At 36.6% G+C, this 25,145-nt stretch overlaps 1 protein-coding gene across 1 annotated transcript; it reads left to right on the plus strand.

The window, feature by feature from the left end:
* The first annotated feature begins 51 nt into the window (after positions 1-51).
* On the plus strand, positions 52-23,067 carry spt4 (Transcription elongation factor subunit spt4). Its single transcript, XM_089250605.1, has 4 exons — positions 52-208; positions 1,259-1,365; positions 16,026-16,081; positions 22,796-23,067. The coding sequence occupies exons 1-4, from the start codon at positions 140-142 to the stop codon at positions 22,915-22,917; spliced, it is 354 nt and encodes a 117-aa protein (XP_089106731.1). The 5' UTR covers positions 52-139; the 3' UTR covers positions 22,918-23,067.
* The last annotated feature ends 2,078 nt before the right edge of the window (positions 23,068-25,145 follow it).

Raw genomic sequence — 25,145 nt, forward strand, 5'->3', positions numbered from 1 at the left:
TTTGTGTTTTAAAACTTGTAATGATTGAAACTCCCCTGCTTTCTTCCGATGTCCAGGACGTCGATATTTCAACGACAACAATCCTACTTTTTTTTGTGAGTTGAGTTTATTTCGATCAGGGAAACTTTGAGTTCCAAAAATGTCACTTGAAAGTATCCCTAAAGATCTGAGGAATTTAAGAGCGTGCTTATTGTGCTCCATGATAAAGGTGAAAGCATTTTAAATGCGTTTATTGTGTTTAGATTTTATATAATGTTATTCTTGATTCGAAATTTAATGCGAGCGCAATTAGTGCTGGTAATACAGTAATACTAATTATATTCAACAATAACATCATTTCCAACACAGGACTACGGCTGCATGGGCTTCCCAGGGATAATTAAAATCAGGGCTTCTGATGTTGATCTTTCTATATCTAATTCGATCACCTCGAGACTCACCGGGGCATTGCAGTAGTTTCCAATGCCGTCTTAACGCATTCGTCCGACCGGGTCTCATGCGCAAAGGAGGCCGGAAGCTTTCTTTTAAATAATAAAAACCATGATCAAAAAAGGCACCGGAACCTAGGGGGGCCTGCCCCCCACCCTCAATAAATTTTGTAACGGGTTGGAACCTGGGGCTGTGACGGCAACCTCCATGGTGGTAGACGAGCATCTTACCACCGCGCCAGTTGGGCGCACCAATGAATACCGGTGTTTCCTTGCCAAAGCAGTCAATTGACGGTGTATAAATCACTTATGTTCCATTCTATCCATCTGGTTGAAAGTTATAAACACAGTCAACCCCCACCCCTCAACCCCTTCGCTCTTTCAATATAAATAATGTAAAAAAATCAAGGCTCTCGATAGCAAAAACCCTAACAATGCACATATAGCTCTTTTCTGTGCCTCCCCCCTTTCGACCAGTTCTATGTTCCTTCTATTTCCCACCTTTCCCAGACCAATGTAGCTTATTTATTTGATTTTTTTTTATTTATCGTGATTATTAATATTAATCAGGGCCGGAACTGGCGGGGGGGGGGGGGGCAAAGATTGGCAGCAAACTTGCAAACTTTTGGGAGCGGCAGATTTTGGGAAAGAAACAAAAAAAAAACAAAAAACAGTTACAAAATCATAGAATTTTTCAGTGGTGGGGGGGGGGGTGACAAAATCATAGTTGCTGTCCTGCACAAAAATCCTTAGTTACGACCCTGATATTAATATATATATATATATCACATTAATATTATAGATATTATCACATAAAATTTTCATTTCAGTCTATTGAGCAGTTTGAGTTTGATGGCTGTGACAATTGTGAAGAATATCTGGGTATGAAAAATAACAGGGACATGGTATTTGATTGTACTAGTTCAAATTTCGATGGGTGAGTTAGTTTTGGCTGTGTTTTATTTTATCATCTGAAACTTATTAGTTAATGTACAGATTTATCAGTTTGTTGTAAAAATATTTCAAATAAGTATTTGATACTTCTCATTAAAAAATTTGTTACTTTAATAACAATGATATATATAAACAGGTATAAAACTAGTTATCTGCATTGATACTGAACTAAATTGATATAACATAGGAACAGAGCAGTACTAACCATTCTACAATGTCTCTTCTTCTTTGCATATTATCTTTGCCAGAGTGAAGATTATAAATATCCAAGAGAAAATAACCACTTTCAGTGTAATTTTGGGAATCGCATAGTATAATGCATTCAGTTTGAAATTTTGCCACACTGTATACAATGGATCCAGTTCCTGATTACATTTGTCTGTTTAGGAATTCTTATTTCGAGAGTCTCAAAGATTTCTCTCATATACTGTTTTTTAAGTTTTTCCCAATCAGTACGTTTTTATTGCATGGGCCCAAATTGGCTGGCCCCCCAGTGACATTGTTCGTTTAGCAGGATCCACTGTATAACACTTTTCCAGTGGGTGCAAATTCAAATTGAACGCACTGTACGTGTTTGCTTGTGACAAGAAAAGATTAATGATAGCATATCGACCTCTGGTCAAATAAGCAGGCCTAAGTTCTATATTTATTGTTATAGCGTAATTTTATGTGTTTAACTTTTTTATCTCTAGACCAGATATCTGTGCTCAAATGGCAAAATGCTATGTCAGTTTTTCCAAAATATTGAGTTTTTCTCATTGCAAACTTCATTCGTTAATGTTTAGAAGGAAACAAAATGTCAGAAGCTTCTCCTCTTTCAGTTAATGAGGTAAACAATGGAGGAAGCAAGTTGTAATATAAATCTTTTGTTAAGTGTTTTTCGTGACTTCTTGAATCTTAAAATTGCTTTCATGTAAAATTTTAGTGGCTTATAACATTTTGCCATCTGAGTACCTGGCTTCAGGTTGTGAATATTTCTGTACACAGAAAGCAATATGGTATTTAAGATTTCGTTTCATTGAAAATTTACTCTTCAACTAAAAAAAAAATGTATTTGTTCCAGGCATAGGCGTACCCAGAATTTTCTCGAGGGGGGTTTTTAAATTTTTTTTCTTTCTGGGGGGGGGGGGGTTACTTTTTTTCCCTCAAAAATAACACTATAATCTTGGCTCAACCCCCCCTCCCTTTGCGTACGCCAATGGTTCCAGGATACGTCAATAAGACTAGCTAGATCCAGAATAAAATAAAAAATACTGTATATGCCTAAACTTTGAAGATGTTCAAATTTATTTGATATTAATTTATTGTATCTCACTGGACCATATTTTCAAATAACGAGATTTGTGTTTTTGTCAAATTTTTTTTGCTGAAAATGCGTCTTGTGACGTAAAAAAGGATTTTCCCCACAACTAAGCTTCAAGTTTTGTGCTTGTGGTGCCATCTAGTGTACGATTTCTCAATAGGTAGCGTTTCTACCTAACCCGTCAGTTTTTACAGAAATTAGGTATGCCTCACAAGCGTAGGGCGCACTGGCAGTGCCGTCTTAACGCATGGGCCCACCTGGACACGGCCCGGGGGCCTCAGCAGAAGAGGGGCCTCACAAAAACTAGAAACGGTTGAAATTTTTGAAAATTGGCAAGGCAGGGCCTCAGAAAAATCACTTGGCCCGGGGGCCCCATGATGTCCTTAAGACGGCCCTGCTGACAGGCATGACCCTCAGAATCCTGGGCAGTGCCGTCTTAACGCATGGGCTCACCCGGGTACGGCCGGGGGTCTCAAGAGAAAAGGGGCCTCACGAAAACCCGATCTGGTAAAAATTTTCTACAATTTACCAGGTAGGGTCTCAGAAAAACCACATGGCCCCGGGGCCCATGATGCTCTTAAGACGGTCCTGATCCTGGAGCAGGGATCTTTGGCGGGCCCCAAGCCAGATTTTACACGGGCCCTTCTATAGTGAATTTATTTCATGAAAAAACAAAAAAACGATGCCATTTGTCCCGGCCCCAGGGCCGGAGCCCTATCAGCCACACCCTTGCAGGACCGTTTTCAGAGCATCATGGGGCCCCTGAGCCAAATGATTTTTCTGAGGCCCCGTCAGGAAAATTGCAAACAGATCGTATTTTTTTGAGGCCCCACTTCTCGTGGTTGCCCGGGTAGGCCCATGCGTTAAGACGGCACTGCAACCTTGTTGGGGCCATGCTGACAGTGTTCCAGCTCCAGTGGCCCGGGACGACTCATCGTTAAAATCTGATCTGGGGGCCTGCTAAAGATCCTGGGGCCCAGCTGTAGGATGCGGGAGCAATGAAATTATGAATTAATTGACAAATGTCTTTGAACCTCAATGGCAGTATATTATTGGCAATTTCCATATTTTTCATTAAAATTTTTCAAATTAAAAAAAACTCGTAGGATTTGAAATTTTTAAAATCCTGCTTGTCCTATAGAATAGACCTTTGCGGTCCGAATTCCACGCTGTGGCATACGTATCCGAGCTCAGGCTACTCGACCATGGTACCTGCAGCGCCATCTTAAGGCATGGGCCCGCCCGGACACGGCCCGAGGGCCGCATGATAACCCGGATCTAATTAAAAGTTTCAAGAGCAAGCATGCAAGTTGGTGGGCAGCCATTTCTAGCCCGGAGGAGGGGCTCTGAAAAATCACTTCACCAGGGGTCCCATGATGCTCTTAAGACGGCCCTGGGTACCTGCGGACTCAGGCTACTCGAAGAACCCACGTATTCCACGAGTACACTATGTAATGCACGCCCCTTTTGTCGTACGCACTTGAATTCGCATGTACAGAATATCTGACAATCATAGGTATCTTCCGTGTGGCGCCCCTGCTCTATTGAACTAAGATGAGACTTTAATTTTGTCTTAGAAGGTTTGATTTTGCACAGAATTGATTGATTTAACACATGAATATTATAATTTTTTTGATATAGCTTAAAAAGTTGAAAAGTTCGGAATTGTATGACTCGCATTTGTGTGAGTTTGGTAACTTTATTCCCCATACGCTTTCAACAGGAGGTGAATGAATGAAAATAAAATGGAATTTCGGAAAAACGCATACTGTTTCTCTCGAACTCGTTTTCCGGCTTTCGTTATGAAAAAGGATGAATAAAAATTAAACAGCACAATACCCGCAGAGCATTAAAAAACAGACCTTTTTTTGGATAAACCGTGAGTTACACGCTGGAAATTACGGCAGGGGTGCTGCGGGCCTTAGCCTTCCTTAAGTCTTTATCTACTGGTGGTACTTTGAAGCGCAAGGTTAAATAATTTGTTATGTACTAACTAATTGTATGAAAACAATGTGAGTTTTATTTTTTGAACTTATTGTTAGAACTGAAATGACCTCTCAAATAATTCACAGAAGAAAAAATTATTTTTTGTTATCATTGTATTTACATTTACTGTAATTTTCTTCTTATTCTACTTTTTATAATCTGGTAGATAAAGGGTTAAAGCAATGATTCTCAAACTTTTGTCACCCGTGGCTCCCATGCCCAACTCATGTTTCGTCTGCGGCTCTCCAGAAGAGTTTGGTAGATATTTTTACTTATAGAAGAACCACTGCAAAGCATAAATAAGCACATAAATTAATATCTCCAGCTCGTCGCGACGCCTCTAGTAACCGCGACACACACTGAGAAAAACTGGATTAAAGCATAGATTTCGAACTGGTGTTCCGTGAAAGTTTTTTTTTTTTGGGATTCCACGGGATTAAACATCACGAAACACTTAACGTTTTGCGGTCCTATGCCGAGTACGTTGCCATCAAGAAACAACGGTACTTCGTTGTTACAACGGCCCCGTGTGATAATAGGAAGGCTCCTGTGTGAATTCGGCTTCTCAGTCGAACTCATACGTTATACAAAAACCGCAAAGGGGCAAACGTCCATCATCAGCCTTCCTTATTGCGGCGGGGGGGGGGGGGGGGCGTTATAAAGTACCAACTGTATCAACGAAGTGACAAAAACAATCTCTGGGCTGTAAAGGGTCAAATGTTTTATTAATTTTTATTTTCAAAATGAGAAAAGAAGATTCTGGAAGTCCCAGAATCTTCCTTAAAATTATTCTATTGTTCGATATTGAAATCAGTTGAATTTTTTTTTTTCACCCAGAAGCCGGTTCCAACTCTTACCTGAAATCTATGAGGATGGCCGTATGATCTGTAATTTACGAGACATTCCCATATAAGTCATAAAAACGATTTCTTTTTCTGAATTTTTGTTTTTATTTCTTACGAGACAGGCTTCTCGAACCATACAACTTACGTGGACTTTGCGGGACATCCTTTGTATTATAAAAATATTTTAAATTTGTTTGGGTTCAGTGGAACAGTCTCATAACCATCAAGGTTTCCGCTAAAGCTTTTACGTCGGAAACCTCTGCTTTAAAGAAGAATCTATGCGCAGAACATGATAGTTACACCAGTTGCTGGTCCGGAAGCAATGGATTCTGAAATTTAAACCATAATAAATTTAATTCATATTTATGATGCCAGAGTTAGGGGGTGTCGCGAGAGGTCAGTCATCTGCCTTCAATACTAGAAGTGAAAGTGGCAAATGCCTAATTTTCGTAAGTATCGTGTTAAAGACCCTCTTTCAAATGGGAGCTGCGCTCGCATTCCGGGCTCAAAGTTGGAAAACCGCAAACAATCAATTTAAGCAGTCGATCAGTGATATTAAGAACCACCAATAAGACGTATCTTTCATCAATACTATATAGGCCCTAAGTGCACCCCTGCCCCATATAGTATTGATGAAAGATACGTCGTATTGGGCGCTTAACGTTATAATAAGTTTGTGTCTTATTCACTGTTCTTGTCTTATTCAAGTTCTTGATATCACTGATCGGCTGCTTAAATTGATCGTTTGCGGTTTTCCAACTTAGAGGCGTGAATGTGATTCCGGCTCCCATTTGAAAGAGGCTCTTTAACACGATACTTGCGAAAATACGAAAATTAGGCACCTGACACTCATTTCTAGTATGGAAGGCGGATAACTGCACTTCTCGAGACACCACTAACTCTGACATCATAAATCTGCTTGGGTTCTACATTATTCATACACGCGCGCAACAGTTTCCGGCATTCATCAATTCGTAAGAAATTTCCCAGAGAAATGTTTAAGAGGCGCATATACGGTATAGTAGTTCTTGATGTCAGTCATACTACACCACTTGTCGAGTGGAATCAAGGCTGAGAGAAAATGAAGGCTTCTTCAGTTATTAAACTTTTCTTCAAAAAAAAAAAAAATCCCTGGGGCGAGTATTTTCGTTTGTGTGTGTTTACATTTTTCATTTCGCTGGTGAATTCACTTTCGTGGCTACTGGAAGAGAATACAGTATAATTTCGTGACCGAGAAGTGAGATAAATGTAATTTTCGTGAGATGAAAGCAAAATGTAATATTTGTCTGTGTGTAAAGCTGGTTTAAAAAAAAGTCACTTTTTCTCTGTGAGTAAAGTGCCTGGCAGTGGTGAGAGGGTCTACTATTACTTCTACTGCCGCTACAGGCTCTTTATGTGTGTGGCCAACCAACCAGCCAGCCAGCAGATCCCGGAACAAGTTGGACGTCAATAACATTTAGGTTGTTCGCTTTCCTCCAGGCACAGCTTGAGCAATGCTCTTCTCGTCACATCATGCTAATGACCCTCTGAAGTCTCAAGGAACGGGCACACGGTCACCGACTCCGAACTCGTTAAAAGCTGAAACAAGTGACGACAAGATTTTAAGGACCCTTTTTTCCGACTCGTCGTTGTTTTCAAAAAGAAGAGTAATCAAAACGGGCAAATGAGCTGGAAAGTTTTTTTTGTGTGTGTGTGTGTGGTGAATTTGCGATACGATGTTCGGATCGAATTGCGTGATCGAAGCCGGACCAAATCGGGGATCGATTTTTAAAAAAAAATATTTTTAACGGCTCAAGAAAATTTATTAATTATAGTATACGATCTGTTTTTTGTAGAAAAATTCTTAGGAATTTCGAAGTCAGGAGGCACACAAGTAAACGGTCGGATTAATATAGTGGATGGATTTTAAAATGGAAGGGGGAATGTTCCTTTAAAAAAGTTTTACAGGAGAAGTGGAAGGCTCAATGAATAAACAATCTGCTTTGGTATTTGAATATTCGCTCTCTTTCACTAGTAAAAAGGCAGCTGTTGCCGTCTCACATTTCTGAGCTTGGTACCATGATGTAAATCTTGTTATTTAAAGCTTCTGTTTTTTGTTTCGTTGTTTTTTTTTCAAGTTTTTCTATTTTTTCCTTCTCTTTCATTTCCGTTTCTCATTTTGAAAAGACGTCTCTCAATTTTTTTTAAATCTTTCTCTTTCAAACCATCCCGACATTAAAACTGCACCTACATAAATAGTTTTTTAAGAGAAAAAGAAAAAAAAAGCTCACCCTCAAGCTCGATAAATGCATGATGTCAGTGAGAAGAGGGTTCTTTCTAGTTGTCTGTAACAAGCACGACATTTCGGGAGCGTCTAGGTTAATGTTATCTCTTTAGGTAGGGTCGTACTGAACTGATGTCTCTGAATCTGTTAAGAGGTTCAAAAATGCACTGATTTCGTGAGAATACTACGGATCTGCATCAAATACAGCTCATATCCAATATGAACTTATACAACTGATATCTAGTATGAGCAGTGAATATAAATTAATGGTCCATGAAATAAACTTTTTCTCGTTCTTTTCCGAAATTTCGGGACTAGCTGTTGGAGTTGTTGTAATTGACTTTTTCGCATTTTTTTCTTTTGATATTCGAAATAGTTTAATAGTTTTTCCGCCCTTAACAAGCTTGCAATTTATGTTTAGGTCTATAGGTCTACAGTATTTCAATATAATATACAGTACCACTTAGTACGACTCATTCTTATGGTCTCAACTATTACTAATATCCATCGAGATTTTCCGTTTGAATCATTTTTCACGCTTAGAACGCTCTTTTCATTACTGTTTTTTTGAAAACGTTATAAACGGGATCCACTGTATATACACTGTTCAATATACTTTCTTTCTTTCGAACCGAGCACAACTCTGGTCTATCGCTATCTATGGGCAATTTCCTACCTAGTGAGTTGTGCCAGAAATGTAAGTGTGTGTACCTAACAGTCTGAGTGCATATCTAGTCTGTCTGATTTTTCAATGCTACAGGATGCGTATATCAATATACTTCTGACCCAGCATATTGTCTATAATATGTGCATTTGTGTGTGTTTTTTAATGAACTCAATTTACCTACACATTTAACCCTTCTATATATCGTGCAGCTGATATGCTACATTGAATTGATAATCAATTATTTCACTTAAATAATATCGGGAAAAAAAATTCAACTTTTTTTCTGGTCTGGTCTACAGAAACTCATAGCAAAGGCCTGATTTTAAAATGAAACGGATGAATGTATGATTCAAGCTTCTGAACAACACATTACTCTTTCATAGATGTTATAATTTTTTGAATAAAAGGCCGATGCTGATTCCCAGTATGTACTTGATGTTTCGTCAACTCAAGTTGTTGCCGTCATCAGTAGACGTTTTCACTTTCGAAATTTTTGCATAAAAACGCACATTTTTTGCCGAAATTTCAAGTGGAAACATCTGTTGATTGATGCTAGCTACTAGAGTTCGCGGAATGTCGAGTGGATGCTCATGCCCTTGACGGCCCTTTGGCCTAAACAATCAGTAATCTATGAATGACTGCTGCATAAACCTGACAAGATTTGTAACACTTTATACACTGATCATTACATGCCGCGATTATTTCTTTGAACAAAAAGTAATTTAATTCCATTCTCCATACAGTGCCGGTGTGGGTCTGCATTTTGCGATTTTTCAATTTCTGCACATTAAATTTAAACTGTGCGTTTTGCTAGTCACAAACACTATACAGGGTGTCCTGTAAGTGTTAATACGGCCTTTATCTCATAAATCTTCCGTCGTAGAGATATGATTCCGATTTAAAAAGTGCTCAAAAAACGTTCAAAAATTACCCTGTATCAGATTTGAGAGTGAAAATATAGTTTGTAACAAAATAAAAAATATATAATTTTTTATACAGTCCCTTTGTCCTCTAACTTTCAATTAAAAGGTTGTTGCCCTGTATCTCCTGAAATCAACAGAAAAAAATTTCATGTTTCTAAGCGTGATATTCGCTAAAATATTTCAATTCAAAAATCGGAGAAAAGTTATGAAAGAACAGCAAAAACTAATGGACAACGCTCCTTTCCCTCATTTATGCTGTTCTTTCCCAACTTTTCTCTCAGATTTGAATTTGATTATCTCAGCGAATATTTTACTTAGACACTTGGACTTTTTTTTGGCCTCAGGATAGATTGGGAAACAACTTTCTAATTGGAAGTTAGAAGACTGGGGGACCGTATAAAAATTTAGATTTTTTTTTATTTTGTTACATACTGTATTTTTACTCTCAAAACTAATACAGGATAATTTTTGAACGCCTTTTGAGCATTTTTTAAATTAAAACTATACCTCTATGACGGATGGTTGATGAGATAATGGCCACATTAAGCACTTACAAGACACCCTGTATTAAATTACTATATTTTGCTATCGTAGTCTACGAAACATTTTCAGGTTACTTACTTTGAGTCTCTCTCCCCCTCACATTTACATATAGCACATTCAGTCATAAAATATGAAAATTATAATACTGCTAATAGCATAAAAAAATATGAAAATTCTTTAAAAAAAAAATCAACCCCACTTGTGCTAAAATTTTTTTAATTTACACCTTCGTGCCGCGGAACTCCAGTTGTGAAGCACTACTACTATACCGCACGTGTTCAAGAAGTGCTGCCATCCGTCTACCAAATTTTGAAGCAAGAAAATGTTGAGCCGGTTATTTTGTTTCATATCATTCATTATACGAGAATTTTGAATGTTGTATGCTGGATTTCTCTCAGTGGAGAGACTTTTTTAAATTGGAAGATCGGCTCTCGCATTCGTATCTTGAAGTTGGAAAGCGACTTATATCGACCGCAACTATGCCGTCAGTGCGGTTCAAATCTGATATTCATGATGCCTGTACCAGGGCCACAACTGATTTTTGTGTCTCTGTGGCAGGGAGGGCTAACGTGATTTTGCTTGACTAATTTTTCTCATATTATTTTGGCTGTTAGGAGGAACGGGGGGTGGGGGTGATGGTCAATCAGAAGTATGTATCTATGTGAAGCATTTAATTGATAAAGAAACAACGCGCTAGAAGTTAATTCCTCATCGACACATTTTGATTTTAAATTTTTGAACAATAAATATGGTTTCTTGAAAAGAGCGACGGACAATAACAGTTTGTGTATCCCACGCCGCTGGAGGTGGTGGTAGTTGCCCTCGATATTTGGTAACAGGAAGGGATGCAAAAATACCATCAAACGGGAATTTTTTTCATTTTTTTTTTACAAACTTCCTCATTCGTATAGAGGAGGAAGAAGTAGTCACAGAGTGTGTGTGTCTGGTTCCACCCTCGGGCATATCGTTAACGGTGAGAGGATCATTTCTCCCACCCCCAGGGGCTGGTTTTTTTTTTTGTACACTCATTATATAGGTGTAATTTCAATAACCCGGAAAGGCACGGGGCTCTTTTCCCGCTGGGCCCTGTGGTATGCGGCCGTGAAAAATTTTGTAAACAAGTTTCCCAGAGGCACAGGCACCTCTTCACCCCACGCGGAAAAGAGAAAAAAATGGATGAAAAAAAAAATTGTATGGGAAAAAAAACTATAATATATTTTCTCCCACCCCACGGGCACATGCACATTGTATGTATAAACCTGATCGACCTTGAAGATGAGAGGAGGTAGAAAAAAAAATTATACGTTGTATGGACGAATATATACGTGTTTTTTTTTTATCCTTTTTTTTTCTCATGTACTTTAGAAAAAAAAATCTAAATGCTTTAAGTGTACATACGCATGGAGAAAAAAATGCGTCGTGGCTAAAATTAGAAAATATGTTGAATGTTGTGTGCCCACCAACTAACTCGCCTTTCCACCGACGAACTCCGCCTCCGAACTTCATTCATTGAGTAACTATTTCGGGATATGACCCGCTTGACCTTGGTACTTGTGTGTTATTTTTCTGGATGTCGGAGTTTTCCCCTCCTTCCACTTTTTTTCTGGGGTTTTTTTAAGGCATTTCTTGATCTATGTCTCTAAAAAAATATAGATATATTTATATTAAGTCCTCTTTCCCCTATAACTCACTGCCCTTCATTTCTATCTTCTGCTACTGTTGCCCTTAGCCCCGTTTCTTAACCTTATTATATTGTGGATATCTTGGAAATACTGGAGAAGGTAGAACCGAGGTTCCGTGTAAGAGTTGGGGAGTTGACGAGGTTAGCGTCTCTCGGACGTTCAACTTACCTAGTGATTTTTTTTTTTCCTTTTTTTTGGTTGAATCGATGGGCTGACGATAATACAAGGCCGTAATAAAATATGACAATGGTGCGATCTTGAAATTTTTTTAGAAATACAGTTGACATTAAAAGATCCGGCAACCTCTGGACCCGAGGAGGTCTGGATTTTGTTTGGTTACATAGATTCAACTTTATTTAAATTTATTTTGATTTTATTTAATAGAAAAATTACTACCTTTAACCCTTTATATACCATATTTTAAAAAATTTAAATAATTATCATGTAAATTGTTTGGTAGGCCATTTTAGTTCTGATTTAAGCCTAAAAGTAAAACTAAAAAATTCTCAAAAAATTGAGTACACAACGAATTAATTAATCTAGTACTTGAAAGTTTCGTCGGCACTATACTTACAATAGAAAACAATACCAATTCAAAATGTTGGATATTCATTCATTTTACTGCAAATAAAACTATAATTTATTTTATACATTTGTTAGGGAACACTTTGCGGGGTGCAGTGTTATACTGTATTACACAAAAATATAATTCAGTAAACATTTTTACAGGGGCAAAACATCCAACCGAATTTTATTAATTAGCATAGTTAGAAAACTAGTTGTCCCACTCTTGCGCTGTCATCTGTTAATAGTAAAGTAGTTATACAGACTTCATACTTCAAGGTACCAACACCCAAAAACGTATGTGAGAAATGTTACGGGGTTAAAAAGAAAGTGGTACTTTAAAGGACCGTCAGTAGTCAAAGGATTAAAAGAAAGGAAATTAAACACTAAATAAAAGGCAAATGAAATTTAAATGTTCACCAACTAAATAAAGCAGTTCTACAGAATTTTAGTTTAGCTGAATAGAGAAAACGATGACGCGATTATTCGATGAATTTGAAAATGTGCTCCGCAATCCATGCTGAAAATCGGAAGAAACTGGATTACCGATGGACATTTTGAATATGTCAACCTTTATTCTAAAATCAGTTCAGCTGAGTTTTCAGAATTTGAGTTGTTATTGAAATTATATGCTCCTAACGAAGTTTTACGTAAATTTGAGTATTTCATGGACACGCAGCACATAGAAATGAATTGAACTGGGTTATTTGAGGTGTTTGAGTGAAATTTACTGACGAGAATTGTTTCCCCCCCCCCCCTTCAAATAAATTGATAGGTTCTTTGGGTGGAACGTGACGTTGTCGTAATTAATCCCTGAACGCATAGTAAAAATGTTCCATACAAAAGACGGATTCACAGAAAAGACAGTGACAATTAGTGTAAAGGGCAGTGATTCACAGAAGATGTGCCTTGAAAATCGATCAGGTTGCCGCGAAATAGTTTAGGAATAAAATTATATTGAAAATTCCTGGAGGGGCAATCGTTTTTCATCTTATTATATTTATATAATGTTTATAAAATGCGTTTTTCCAAGAGTTTTTCCTCTTTAACTCCCATAATCTAAATTGCATTAAATACGTAGATTTATGAATGTATTTCTCTTTAGATAGACTATGACAATGCAATAACGCTATTGCATACAGTTTTCGAGTAAGTGCAGTTTTAAGCTGTGATTTTTGGTGGGTTTTTGCAAAGGGTTTTCTTTAACCCCCCTATAATTTAAATGACATTGAATACATAGATTTATTAATATATTCGATTTCATATCGTGAAATTTGATTTCATGACGGTGTTTTTTTTTTCTCTAAAATTTTCTGCCCGGGGCTGTCGTTCCCTTTGTCCCCGTCAAGTCCGGCCCTGTCGCCAACTAACCGCATTTCGAGAACCACCGTCTTTATCAGTTTGGAACTAATTTTTCTTTTACTTCTATTTCTCTTTTGTAATTTCGACGGGTTCTTTTTTTTGTGTTCCAAAGTAATCCTTTCGCTGCATTTTATGAATTTTTGAAAGTTCTCAAGAGTTATGTGAATCCCATGGCCACACTACAACCATGAGCTGGACTTCTGTGGCAGGATCTTTGATGTCCACCCCCAGGCCAATATATATATATTTTTTAATAACGTGATTCTCACATATTCCCAAAGGATCAGCATGATCCGTCCAGGGAATTTGTTAGTGTTAGTAAACATCCATGCCCGAACCGGGATTCGAACCCAGACCTGCACAGTGAAAAGCTAGTTCCCTAACCACTCGACTGCCAAGCGGCTCCTTTTCTTGTGAATTTATAGTGCAAAAAAAAAAAGAACTCTTTATGAGGAATTGAGCCCTGTCATTGGAATACTAGAACCTTAGGACTAGAGCCCTTACCTAATCTGGGGTGTCTACACCCTTTCCTCATGTAAATTTAAGTTTATTCAGAGGTTAGAGATAACCTTTCTGAACCCAAGAACCAGTAAAATGTCTGAAACAATTCGAAAGACCACTATAACAATAATGTGTATCTAATTTTTTTTTAATTTTAACCTAATGTGTGAATATCACTAATAAGTTGCATACCGTTAAACAGTTTTCATTCAGTTAGAATGAAATTTCCGCTGACAATAGGTAGGAAACGCGCTGGTATATCTTATGTCTTTTATGAGGTTATAACGAACCTTTTGAGTGCAGCTGTAAATATCTTTATTATTTTGTTTTCATAAATTTTTATTTTAAACATTGCCAAAGAGAAATGCTCCCGCGGTCGACGAGTTGCCGACTTCTGGTGGGGTTAATAATAAAGTTTTCGACTTGATGGTATCCATGGTCGTGAATTCGTTTAAATTTCAAGGTCTGCTTAGGATAAAAAACACAGACTATATTTTAATGAATTTCGGTAAGTCACGGAACTTCCCTAGATTGAATGTACATTACCATTTGAAATGCCAGCTCAACTTTTGAAATTTGAAAGATATCCCTACAAATTTTTCTGCCATGAAGAAAAATGATCTCAGAAATTGCTATAGCAATCGCTAGTTAAAAATGTCATGAATATATAAACATTTTTTTTTCCCTTTTTTGGTACATCATTTCAGTTTATATGATTGATTTAAAGCAGAGAGAGTGGAACAAGAGTGTACAGTGTGCGGAAAAAAAGAGGTGTGTGTGATAAAATAATGATAAGTCACCTTTTAGTACGAGTATACGTCACGCGCGTAATAGCAGATATGGCATAAGGTGTGCTACCTTTACATAGCGGCAACCCCCCTCCAATTTTTTTTTCTTCTTTCATTTATTACTGTCGATCGTTTTAAGAAAGTGAAAATTAAAGTGAAAGTCTTCCATCAAATGCTTGTCACGGCGATCTCAGTGGGGCTTATTAAGAGGAAGGAGGCCTTGAAAAGCGCTGCTGCTATCAAATGCGAAGACACCCTCCGTTATTTTCAAGGCCAAGAAAGGAGCAGAATACGAAATATTAAATTTTCAATGTTTTTTATCCCTTGCTCCGGAACGTGGGCCGTCGTGACCATTTTTTTTTATCTATTACTACTACGAACAAATAAAATAAAAATGCCACTTTGTAGCAACGGAAGTGAGGCTGTTATTAAGGTTGTCGGCGTGTTAAATTTAATGGCGAGTTTTATTGTGTATTTTTCATGGCTTTTACCGTTATAATGTTCCGCCCATATACTCGAAATTGGGTATGGTGGAGTGGGCGATCGATTCCACTTTCAAGAAGCAATTTTGGCATATCATTTTATTATTCTGGATGTGATCTGAAACCGCCATGTTTTTATGGGCGGAACTTTCAAATGAAATATTGCTGTGATAATATTTGTGATTATCATTTGGTAGTAAGATATGCTATTTCTTCTGTATTTATCAGCATACATATTTATTTCTGATTTTTTTTTTATTTGTGACCGCTATTAATTCTATCATGATATAGACGTTGAATAGCATTTCCTTTCATATTAATATATATTTGCGAGGTGATGTGAAGTTATAAATATTTTGCTTGAAACTTATTCGAAATACATATTACAAAGTTTTATTCAGTAATTCCCAAACTTTTTTTACATTCGCTGCATTCTTGAAAATAATATTACAATCTCAAATAAATCGTGGAATTCATGTCTGAGGCGCAGTTACATTTTGCTATAAATTGCTGTGGCACACCGGTTGGGAAATAGCTAGATTAATCGAATGCCTCTTTAACATCGCACCTTTTAGTCATTTTAATGCAAAAAAAAGAAAATAAAACTGGCGTATTAATACAGTAGCGTGATGGTACCAACAATCATGTTATAAAAACATTTTAGTGTTATTGCCATGCGGTTATTGTTTTCATATAAGCCTATATTTTAATGATCTGTTTCTTTTGTATTTCAGGATGATTGCACTCATGGGAGGTGAGGATAGCTGGGTAGGAAAATGGCAGCGCACAAGTAAGGAAAAGTTTTTTTCCCAACTCATTTCTTCCGCGGTATTGTAAACTACTTAACAGTTTATCCCGAATACATTCGGGTACGTGTTCGCGGTCCTTTTGATTATTTCGAGTATGATCGGACATCTTATTTTGAAATGTCTCATTTATTGTTACTTAATAGATAATTGACCACCCTGTTTGGTTTTTTTTTCATCTCATTTTCGTTGAAAAACGATTTTTTTTTAGAAATTTATATTGGATGTTTTCATACTGCATATATATGTTACGATTTTGACGTGTGTAATTTGACGTACGCTTTTGATTCATTGACGATTTATCATATTTACTAATACGACGTAGAGGGATTATACATAATCACCTGTAAATGTGTAACAAACGCGTGAACAAAATTTATCACATTTACTGGTAATTATGTATTTTCTTCAGCTCGTATTAGTAAATGTGATAAATCGTCAATGAAATACTCAAATTTACCCAACATTTTGCTCAAACTTCAGTTTTGTTCAAACGTCAGTATAGGGGGATGAACTCGATCAGTAATGTTGGTTATATTTGCACATATTGATACATGTAAAGAAAGCCAACATTACAAGGATTAAATTACAATACACATTACAAGACTGATAATAATTTTTATGTTTTTGTCATTCAACATTTATTCGATTCGAATTTAATTCAATTTTTATGGCACCCTTACGGGAAAAACTGGTAAGTGTAGTTGAATTAAAATATTTCCACACGATTTTTTCATGTTCATTAAAATTAACTTCATTCGGAAATTATGCTCACTCGCCGTAAAAGGGATAAATGTTGTGAAGTCTATCAAACTTACCGAAATGATTATGTGTGTGGGGATTACGAATGCTCACTGGTGTGTGTTAATCACATTCACCGTAACATATGTATATTGTAATTTTTTTTTCACAAATATTTCACATTATGTAGTTTTCTTCCGATTTCTGAAGTAAAATAACATTGACGCTTGCCAAATGGTTCTTTTCAAAATAATTGAACTATTAAGCAGTTAATTTTTATCATAAAATCAGATGTCTTTTGTGAGTAGGTTTTCGGCGTTTGTGGTAAAATTGTAGGATTTTTAAATAACGGAATTAGTGGATGGCAAACGAATATGGACGTTCGTAAATAACGGGAATCAGTTTAGAAATAAGTGATGAAATTTCGAGGTGATCTATCAAACCGTTGAGTTTTGAGATTCATCTTATTTTTGGATTTCGCATGAGATGATAATGGAGTGAATCAGTATCCGCCGTTATTTTGACCTATAGGGGAGAGCTCATTTTTTTTCTTCTTCCCATGTGCCGTGGTAGTTAGAGAAGAGAAAAAAATCGACTGAAAAAAACCGTATTTTTTGCATGCCTAGTCGTAATTTTTTATGGATGTGTGTGCGTAAGCCCATATATATATTGGATGTATGTTGTCTTTTTTTCTTCCCTTTGCGTTAGTTGCATAACTGCTGTTGTATCGTAGTGAAAGGCATAGCCAGGGGAAAAAGGGAAAAAAAAGAAATAGTGAAGAAATATGGGTTTGTCGGGTTAGACCTGAAAGGGTTAACCGTTAGTCGAAGAGAAGCGTTTGTGTTTGCAACGATTGTAGCCTCCTATGGGATCCTATAGTGAAAGGGTTACCCGGAGGAGGGAGAAAAATTTTGCTCTTGCTTTCATTTTTTTTATTACCTAATCACTTATAATTTTTTTATGACGTGAATTTCCGTCTTTGTCTCCTTCCGTGGATTGTAGAGAAAGCGAGAGATGATATTTCAGTATCCCCTGACCTTGACATTCATTCTTTTTTCCCGTGCGCGTTCAGTAGGTGAAATATTCAAGGACTTGCCCTCCACCACTCTTGTTGGCGCCTTTTTTTCCATATCCATAGGTGTATGATTTCTCTCTTAAAGGTAGTGCGTGCTTGCGCTACTTATCTTTTCTCTTCTCGTGTCACTGATATCCTCTTTTGTCAAGAACTTTTACTTCGAATTTCCCCCAATTTTTTTTTCTAAGTCCGCTTCCGTTGCTTCGACGCACTCATAAAATAAGAATGGGGTGATACTAAATTTCGTGACTTTCAAGAAAATCCAAATTATAACTTTTATACACGTATTCGTGTTGCAGGTTCTATGTAAGTTTTTTTTTTGTTTCCGCCGATAGTTATTTTCACACAATGCTACAGTTTGTTCTGTGGGCCTTGAGTGGTTGAAATATTATTTATATATACCGTATTTGCAAGTTTACGTGGTACAGGAAATAACTAAGGACACCAACAGCAATGAAATAAACAGAAGAGTCAGGATTGAATAGAGTAGGCTACTCGTAACAGTGTCATTCTGGAAACAAACATGCCACTATGCCTAAAGAGAAAAGTATTGAACCAATTTTAATTATCAGCACTGACTTATAGAGCTGAAACATGGACTCACAAGCAGAGCAATAAAAAGACTGCGGACACCATAGAGGAGCATAGGAGAATGTGGGTGCTAAGCATTACATAACATGATAGCATTACTAAACATTTTGAATAACAGCAAAACGAATCACTTGATAAGTCGCCTAACTAAAGTAAACGACGTCATGGAGAGAATAAAACTCTGGAAATGGGATGGATATACTGAGGGAATATAAGACAACAGATGGACTATAAACATTCGGAATTGATATCCCCGAAATGTTAAACATCCAAGTAGGCGCCCCCAAAATAAGATGGAACTATGAGATCCGAAAAATGGCTTGAGTATTTCAAAAACATCATATTATAGAGGAAAATATATATGCGTAAAAAATTAAAAGAAAGACAGCAGTGGATTGAAAATAGATGATGCATTTGTGAATCTGTCACGTGTTTTTTTTTCCAGCTGGTTCAAAAAAGTTTTAAATAATTCTCAAGTGATTTGCATTGTTGTGTATGGGGTGTTTCAAGGACAGTGCCAGAAAAGAATAAAAATTCTCTGGTCACTTTGACTGATACAAAAATTAATGTAAAATATTGAAAAAAAAATATATCGGTAGTTTCATCTTTATAAAATGATAATTTTCGGAAATTTAGGAATTAAATTTTTTTACCTCAAAATACGTTATGCCGAAATTTCATTCAGTTTCTGTGAATGGTATGATAGTTAGGGGCCCATATGTCGGGATAGTTTTTTTATAATCACCCCGTATATAAAGCATCAATTTTCTACAATTCATAAACTCACAGAGCAAAATATATATATATATAAATTCGCTTATAAAGGGAAGTCCGTTATGACAATTTTTCCTGTGATTCTGTTCTCTCGTTATAGCGGACTTTAACGGTACAGTAAAGTCCTGCAATAATGTATTCGAGAGTTTTTCTGATTATTGAATACATGTAAAAACATTCTGAAAACTCTCGAATACATAACCACAGGGCTTTACAAATCGAGAAAAAATCTAGGCACCAATCAAATATTTTAGGAGCTAAGAGTATTATTAGCTCTTTTGCCCTAGCTAATAATCACACACAAAAAATTTTAGGCGCCATTATCTTTAGTCACTAGGGATTTGTCAATCCCTGCATTATTACAAAGACGAAATATTTTACAGCTTACTTAAACGAGCATAAAATATATTCTAGAAAACCATCCAAAGTCTCAAATACCGTTCTGAACTTCTATCATTTATGATAGATGAATTGCAGCTTGTAGGATTTGGAACAAGTATTCTCATTTTTACCTTCACAGCACCCCCGGGAATTTCAATTAAAAGGCACTTTTGCTGCATCTTAAACTGCTGTGATACACAGTTTGGGAATCATAGTCCCATTACAGTAGGTTACTATCGAAGTAGAATTTTCCAGCATTCATGAAAGTGCAGCGTTTTCGATGAGTCCTCATTTCTCTCTCACCATCAACACACCGAAAGCTACCTCAAATTTCCCCTTTTTTTTTTTTACAAATTTCAAACACTTTTATTCAATACTAATCTAAAAAAATGGAGTGCGTGCATGCAGGTAGAGAAACCGAGAGAATCCAAAATCATAGAAAATATATGCTTTCTATGATTTGAATAAATTATAACTTTATTTTAACAACAAATAAAATATTTTTTTCGGAATAAATCCGATAAATTCAGAATTGACAGGACGAACCAATTTGCTCGTATGACTTCACATAGCATTTCCCATCATGGAAGACAACAATCCTTCGTTAAACCTCAAACTTCCGTGTCAGTAAAAACAAATATATTACTGAAATAACTAGCATATTAGTGCATAGCATATTAATTAATTATCTAGTCCGAATAACCAGCATATTAATGGTCGCATCAAAGAGAGGGTATTTTTGAGTGCACCGTGAGGAGAAATGAAAATCACTGATCTGCACACACACACACAAAAATGACGTCTAATGTTATTAAAATAGAGAGAGAGAGAACTAAACTTTAAAATAATAACTGCATTATATATTCTGGAAATTCATGTAAAAGGTTCACCACTTTTTTAAATCACATCATACAGTCGTTCCCGAAGAGTGAATTCTAAAATTAAGGTAAAATATTTAAAATATCAACAAAAAGTAAGAAGTAAAAAACAAAATTTAAAAAATTAAAATTTGTGTTTCTATTTTATGAAAATAAATTTGACGATCAAATAAAAATCGGCTGCGATATCGATGATTTAAAATCCTGATTTTTGCCACTTTTTACGCGCTATACGAGTAAAATAAGTGTAAAAAATTCAGGACTTCTGAAAGACGCCAATTTTTCAATCACCGATATCTCAACGAATTTTCATTTATGGGGATAAGTTTCACTAGCATAATAAAAAGAAGTGAGTGCAAATTTCGCCAATTGTTTTTTTCCACTTCACCAATTGCATTGGTGAAGTGGATAGACGAGAATAATGTATTGCCGGATAATCAGCGTGGATTCTGGAAGGGGTGGGTTCATTTGTAACCAACGTCGCTTCTATTATCACGTGACTAAGGCTTTGAGCAAGAGCAAAAATGTTGACGTTGTTTATCTTGATTTCCAGAAGGCATTAGATCGAGTCCAACCCGGTAAAATCTTGAAGCGTTTATGTGAGATGAACATTGGTGGCAACTTGCTGTGAATTTGATAAGGGATAGGTCACAACGGGTTGTTTACCATAACAGGGTAAACTGGGAATTCTATGATTGGACAGGTGTCACAAGTGGAGTCCCTCAAGGAAGTGTCCTTGGCCCCATACTTTTTTACATTTTATCGATAAACTCGATCAGGGTATCGATGGATTGTTAGCAAATTCGCAGATGATGTGAAGCGAATGGGCAGTCAGGGATCAAAGCGATAGGGAGTGGCTCCATACCAATGCATAATGTACTAGAAAAAGAATAAGTATAATGTACTAAATAAAAGAATGCGATCATATGATAAACACATTGGGATAAATCGAGAATCTATCCATACTTTGATGAGACAACCATAGTTTTTATTGGCAGTATATTTATATTTTATCATAATTATTGTTTTTTTTTATTGCACTTATTGGGTTGCTGTATTTTTGATATAGCTTAGATGTATGTTCGACATCCATATTTTTTACAGGCATCTTTTTTCAGCCACCTCGTTGGGCATTTGTCTGTTGTTGCCTTAGTATTTGCATATATATGGCTGGAATGTCTAAAAATCCATCCTTTGTTAGAAGTGCCTCATAGTGATGTTTACGAGGAGCATATGAGATTATATATCATTATAATTTATCTTCCTAGTTCATTTCTTGAAAAGAGAGACCGGCCTTTTTAGATAATTTTGTTGAAGTTAAAGCGGAAGTTACGTAATTTTCATTTTAAACTCGCCTTTACCCGAATATTTTTTTACAATCATTCAAAAATGAAAATCACTCGTTGTAGCGAGATTCTCGTTATAACTCATACTTGTTATATCGGATTCTTACTGTATTTGAAGGAAAATGTCTTTAGCTCATGTATTGCGAAACTTTAAATGCTCGGTGTAGGGTTTTTTTTTGTTGTGGGGGGGGGGGGGCAATATCGAAATCGTCATTTAAGGACACCTTTGCTGTCCAAAACGCTTTGCATTTGATTTTATGGATAAATAAAATTTTCTTTTTTCAAAAAAATTATAATGAAATATGTTTGATCATATTTTGCGAAGAAACGGCGCAGAGAAAATGAATTATTTTGAAGAAAAAAATGACTAAAGACTATTTTGTTTTGTGTTTCAGACAATGAACTGTGTTAGACCTTGTTAGTGAAGCTTTAATGAAGGAGTTAGCACAGCTCTTCGCTCTGGAATATGTCCTAATTGATTCTCTATTGTAGAGGATTTTATTTTCTAAAATAATAATACGGTTCTTACTTACTCTTCGGAGAGTTTTGTTTAGTTCCGTCTCATTAATGCAGAGTCGTTCAAATCAATTTTTATGCTCTTATTACGTTTCTAACAAGTTCATTATCATGCCTATTGCTTAAACGCTCGTTTAAAATTCTGCTGGTTTTTGATCCTGGTACGCGTGACGATTTCACTCACGTGCCTCAATTTCCGAAGGTTGTTAAACTCTTTTATTCTTCTGTCTCTGGCGTGAAAATAAATTCAGTCCGAGGTGAGCATATCATGTGCCGGAAGACACCGTACGTGTACTCGTATAAATTGCGCCTTGAAGCCAGAGATTTTGTTTTTTATTTGTTACGTGAGTTTGTTGACTTTGCAGCTGAAATTTAATTTTATTTTGTTTTCTTCAGGTCGTATGGCTAAAGGCGTGTACGCCATCTCGGTGTCGGGTCGTCTTCCTGCTGGTATAATACGAGAGCTGAAAAGCCGTGGCATTACTTACAAGTCGCGGGACACTAGCATCAAGGCATGAAGAACCAAGTTTAAGAAGATCGTGGCTTTTCTTCTTCTTCTTTCTTTTGATATAAAGTATATACACGACTCATCTGGATTTTTCTACCGATATTTCATGTTAGAGATGTAAATACGTCTTTTGAGGTCATTATTAAAATATTTTATTGAATTTCTGATTTACGTGACCATTTTTTCGGACTTGTAACGTTTAAATGACGAGTTTACTTAATCATCTTGTGAAAGCCTACCATGAAAATTTGAAGAGTACTGTATATGCAAGTGGAGTTCATGATAATAGTTTATCTTGATAGGAGTTGATTTGTTTATTTGAGGGAAACTACAGGAAACTCAGTTGCAGTAAATGATTTGTTTAGGACCGAAAAATGGGACGAGGACCACAGAGCCTCCCGAATTTATTTACCCTTCCGCCCCTTCTTTTTACAATTATTTTTCCTGTGGGTCTCCATTTTGAGCCGGACTCTTTTATTTTACCCAAGCTGCTTTTACTAATCCCTCAGTAATTGACATTGCTAATTTTGGGATACGTTGGTCCAGCACATAGATTCCCATTTGGGGTCCCGTAAGAATTTTTTTTTTTTGGGGGGGGGGGGAGATTTTGAAGAATCAAACGTTACGGAACCCTTAAAAATCCTAGAACCCAGCGAGCTTGCAAATAAAAAAAATATTGTTACGGATGCATAAGTTGTTTATTTTGAATTTTGATGAACCATTTAGATGACTAAACAATAATAAACAGTAATTTTAGTAGTTTTCCCCTGCCAGATCTCGTCGGTTTGTAGACATATTTTAGCCATAGAAAAAATTCAAGAATTTCCTTTTTTTTCTCTCAAATCATTCTTCTGCTCAATGTTAAAATCTGTTGGATTTCCCTTTTTCTTTTGTATTAAATTTTTAAACCAGAAGCCGCTACCAACTCCACATGACGGTAAAAAATGCCATAAATATCATTTCCCACATTTCATCTAAGACTCATTGAGATGACCATATGACCCGTCTTTTACTGGACATTCGCGAATAAGTGGGAAAAGTAATGTTTTTTTTTCCTTTTTTTAAAAAAAATTCTTATTTACTAGGAGTGAGGTTTCTTGAACAACAGAATTACGTGGAATTTATGGGATACCCTCTATCTATTTTGAAAAATATTCAAAATTTATTTGGTTTCGCGGAACAGCCTCATAACCGCCAAGAGTTCTGAGAGAACTTTCACGTTGATAATCTTTGATCTGACATCAATGGTCGGTACCAGTAGCAACGCCGATAACAACGAACGACTACGCTTTGGTACGGACTGGCACTGAACACGTCAGCGTGGTACTGTGCTTGTGAAACGATAATGACAAATGTTTTGACGTTATTGTAAATCAGCTTCGATTCATGAGCATGAAAAGGCCGAATAGTCTTATATTTCACTCTAGGAGAGACCGTAACATGCACGATATGCGCGTGGGAAATGATCCAAGAGACGGTTGCTATTTACATAGTTCGAAAACGGACACCACAACAGCGTGGTTATGCATAGCCTGTTACTATTTATAAGCCAGGTAGGGATTGTGGTTTTTCAAAAGAGGAAACCCCAGTCACAGACTTTGAAAAAGATATTTTATTATGTGTTTCCTTCCTGTTTACGTCTGTCCAGTATGTCATGGGGGTCCCAAAAACGTTTTTTTTTCACCCTCAGTCTCTCCTTACGCGAATGTTTTCTTCCCTGCAAGCGGCGCTAATTCTTTTAAGCCTTTTTTCCCTTAGATAATGTTTATGTTACAGGGAGGAAGTCATTTTTCTTCCAGCTAGCAGAATCCTTTCTTACCCCCGTTTTTATGACAACGGGTTCAGTGGGTCTGTAGACCAAAGTAAAGAGGGACAGCCCTAAGGAGCAAAAAAAAAAAAAAAAACCCTCCCCTTATAAGAAGGGGATATGGAGTCAGTGTAGATAAGGCCTTCTCATATGTATTAGGTGGCGAGGGAATGGATAACTCACCCTTTTCGTGTATTTTTTTCTGTCTGAAATCCTTGGAAGGAGTGCCAAAGGGGGGTGTGTTAAGGTTGTTGGTGCAGACTAGTAAACATGTCGTGTTTACACCTGCTGTTCGTCGTGGATAAGGTTTTGTTGTGACGGCTCTGGAGATTTTTTTTTCTTTTGGGAAAGGGGAGTAAAGATTCTTAAGAACCAGTCAGTTCCTCTATATCCCTGGACCTTGGCTCCTATTACAAGGTATCTTATGAGAT

The sequence above is a fragment of the Pholcus phalangioides genome, unplaced genomic scaffold (genome assembly GCF_987345545.1).
Source record: "Pholcus phalangioides strain wild (caught in Gottingen) unplaced genomic scaffold, Ppha-v1.0 ptg000024l_1, whole genome shotgun sequence".
Classification (NCBI taxonomy): domain Eukaryota; kingdom Metazoa; phylum Arthropoda; class Arachnida; order Araneae; family Pholcidae; genus Pholcus; species Pholcus phalangioides.

What these genes read in the sequence shown, in the direction of transcription:
- spt4 (XM_089250605.1), top strand. Translation starts at nt 140, where the DNA reads ATGTCACTTGAAAGTATCCCTAAAGATCTGAGGAATTTAAGAGCGTGC. An exon ending in TATTGTGCTCCATGATAAAG is followed by an intron (nt 209 to 1,258) that starts GTGAAAGCATTT and finishes TTTTCATTTCAG; the next exon opens with TCTATTGAGCAGTTTGAGTT. An exon ending in ACTAGTTCAAATTTCGATGG is followed by an intron (nt 1,366 to 16,025) that starts GTGAGTTAGTTT and finishes TTTGTATTTCAG; the next exon opens with GATGATTGCACTCATGGGAG.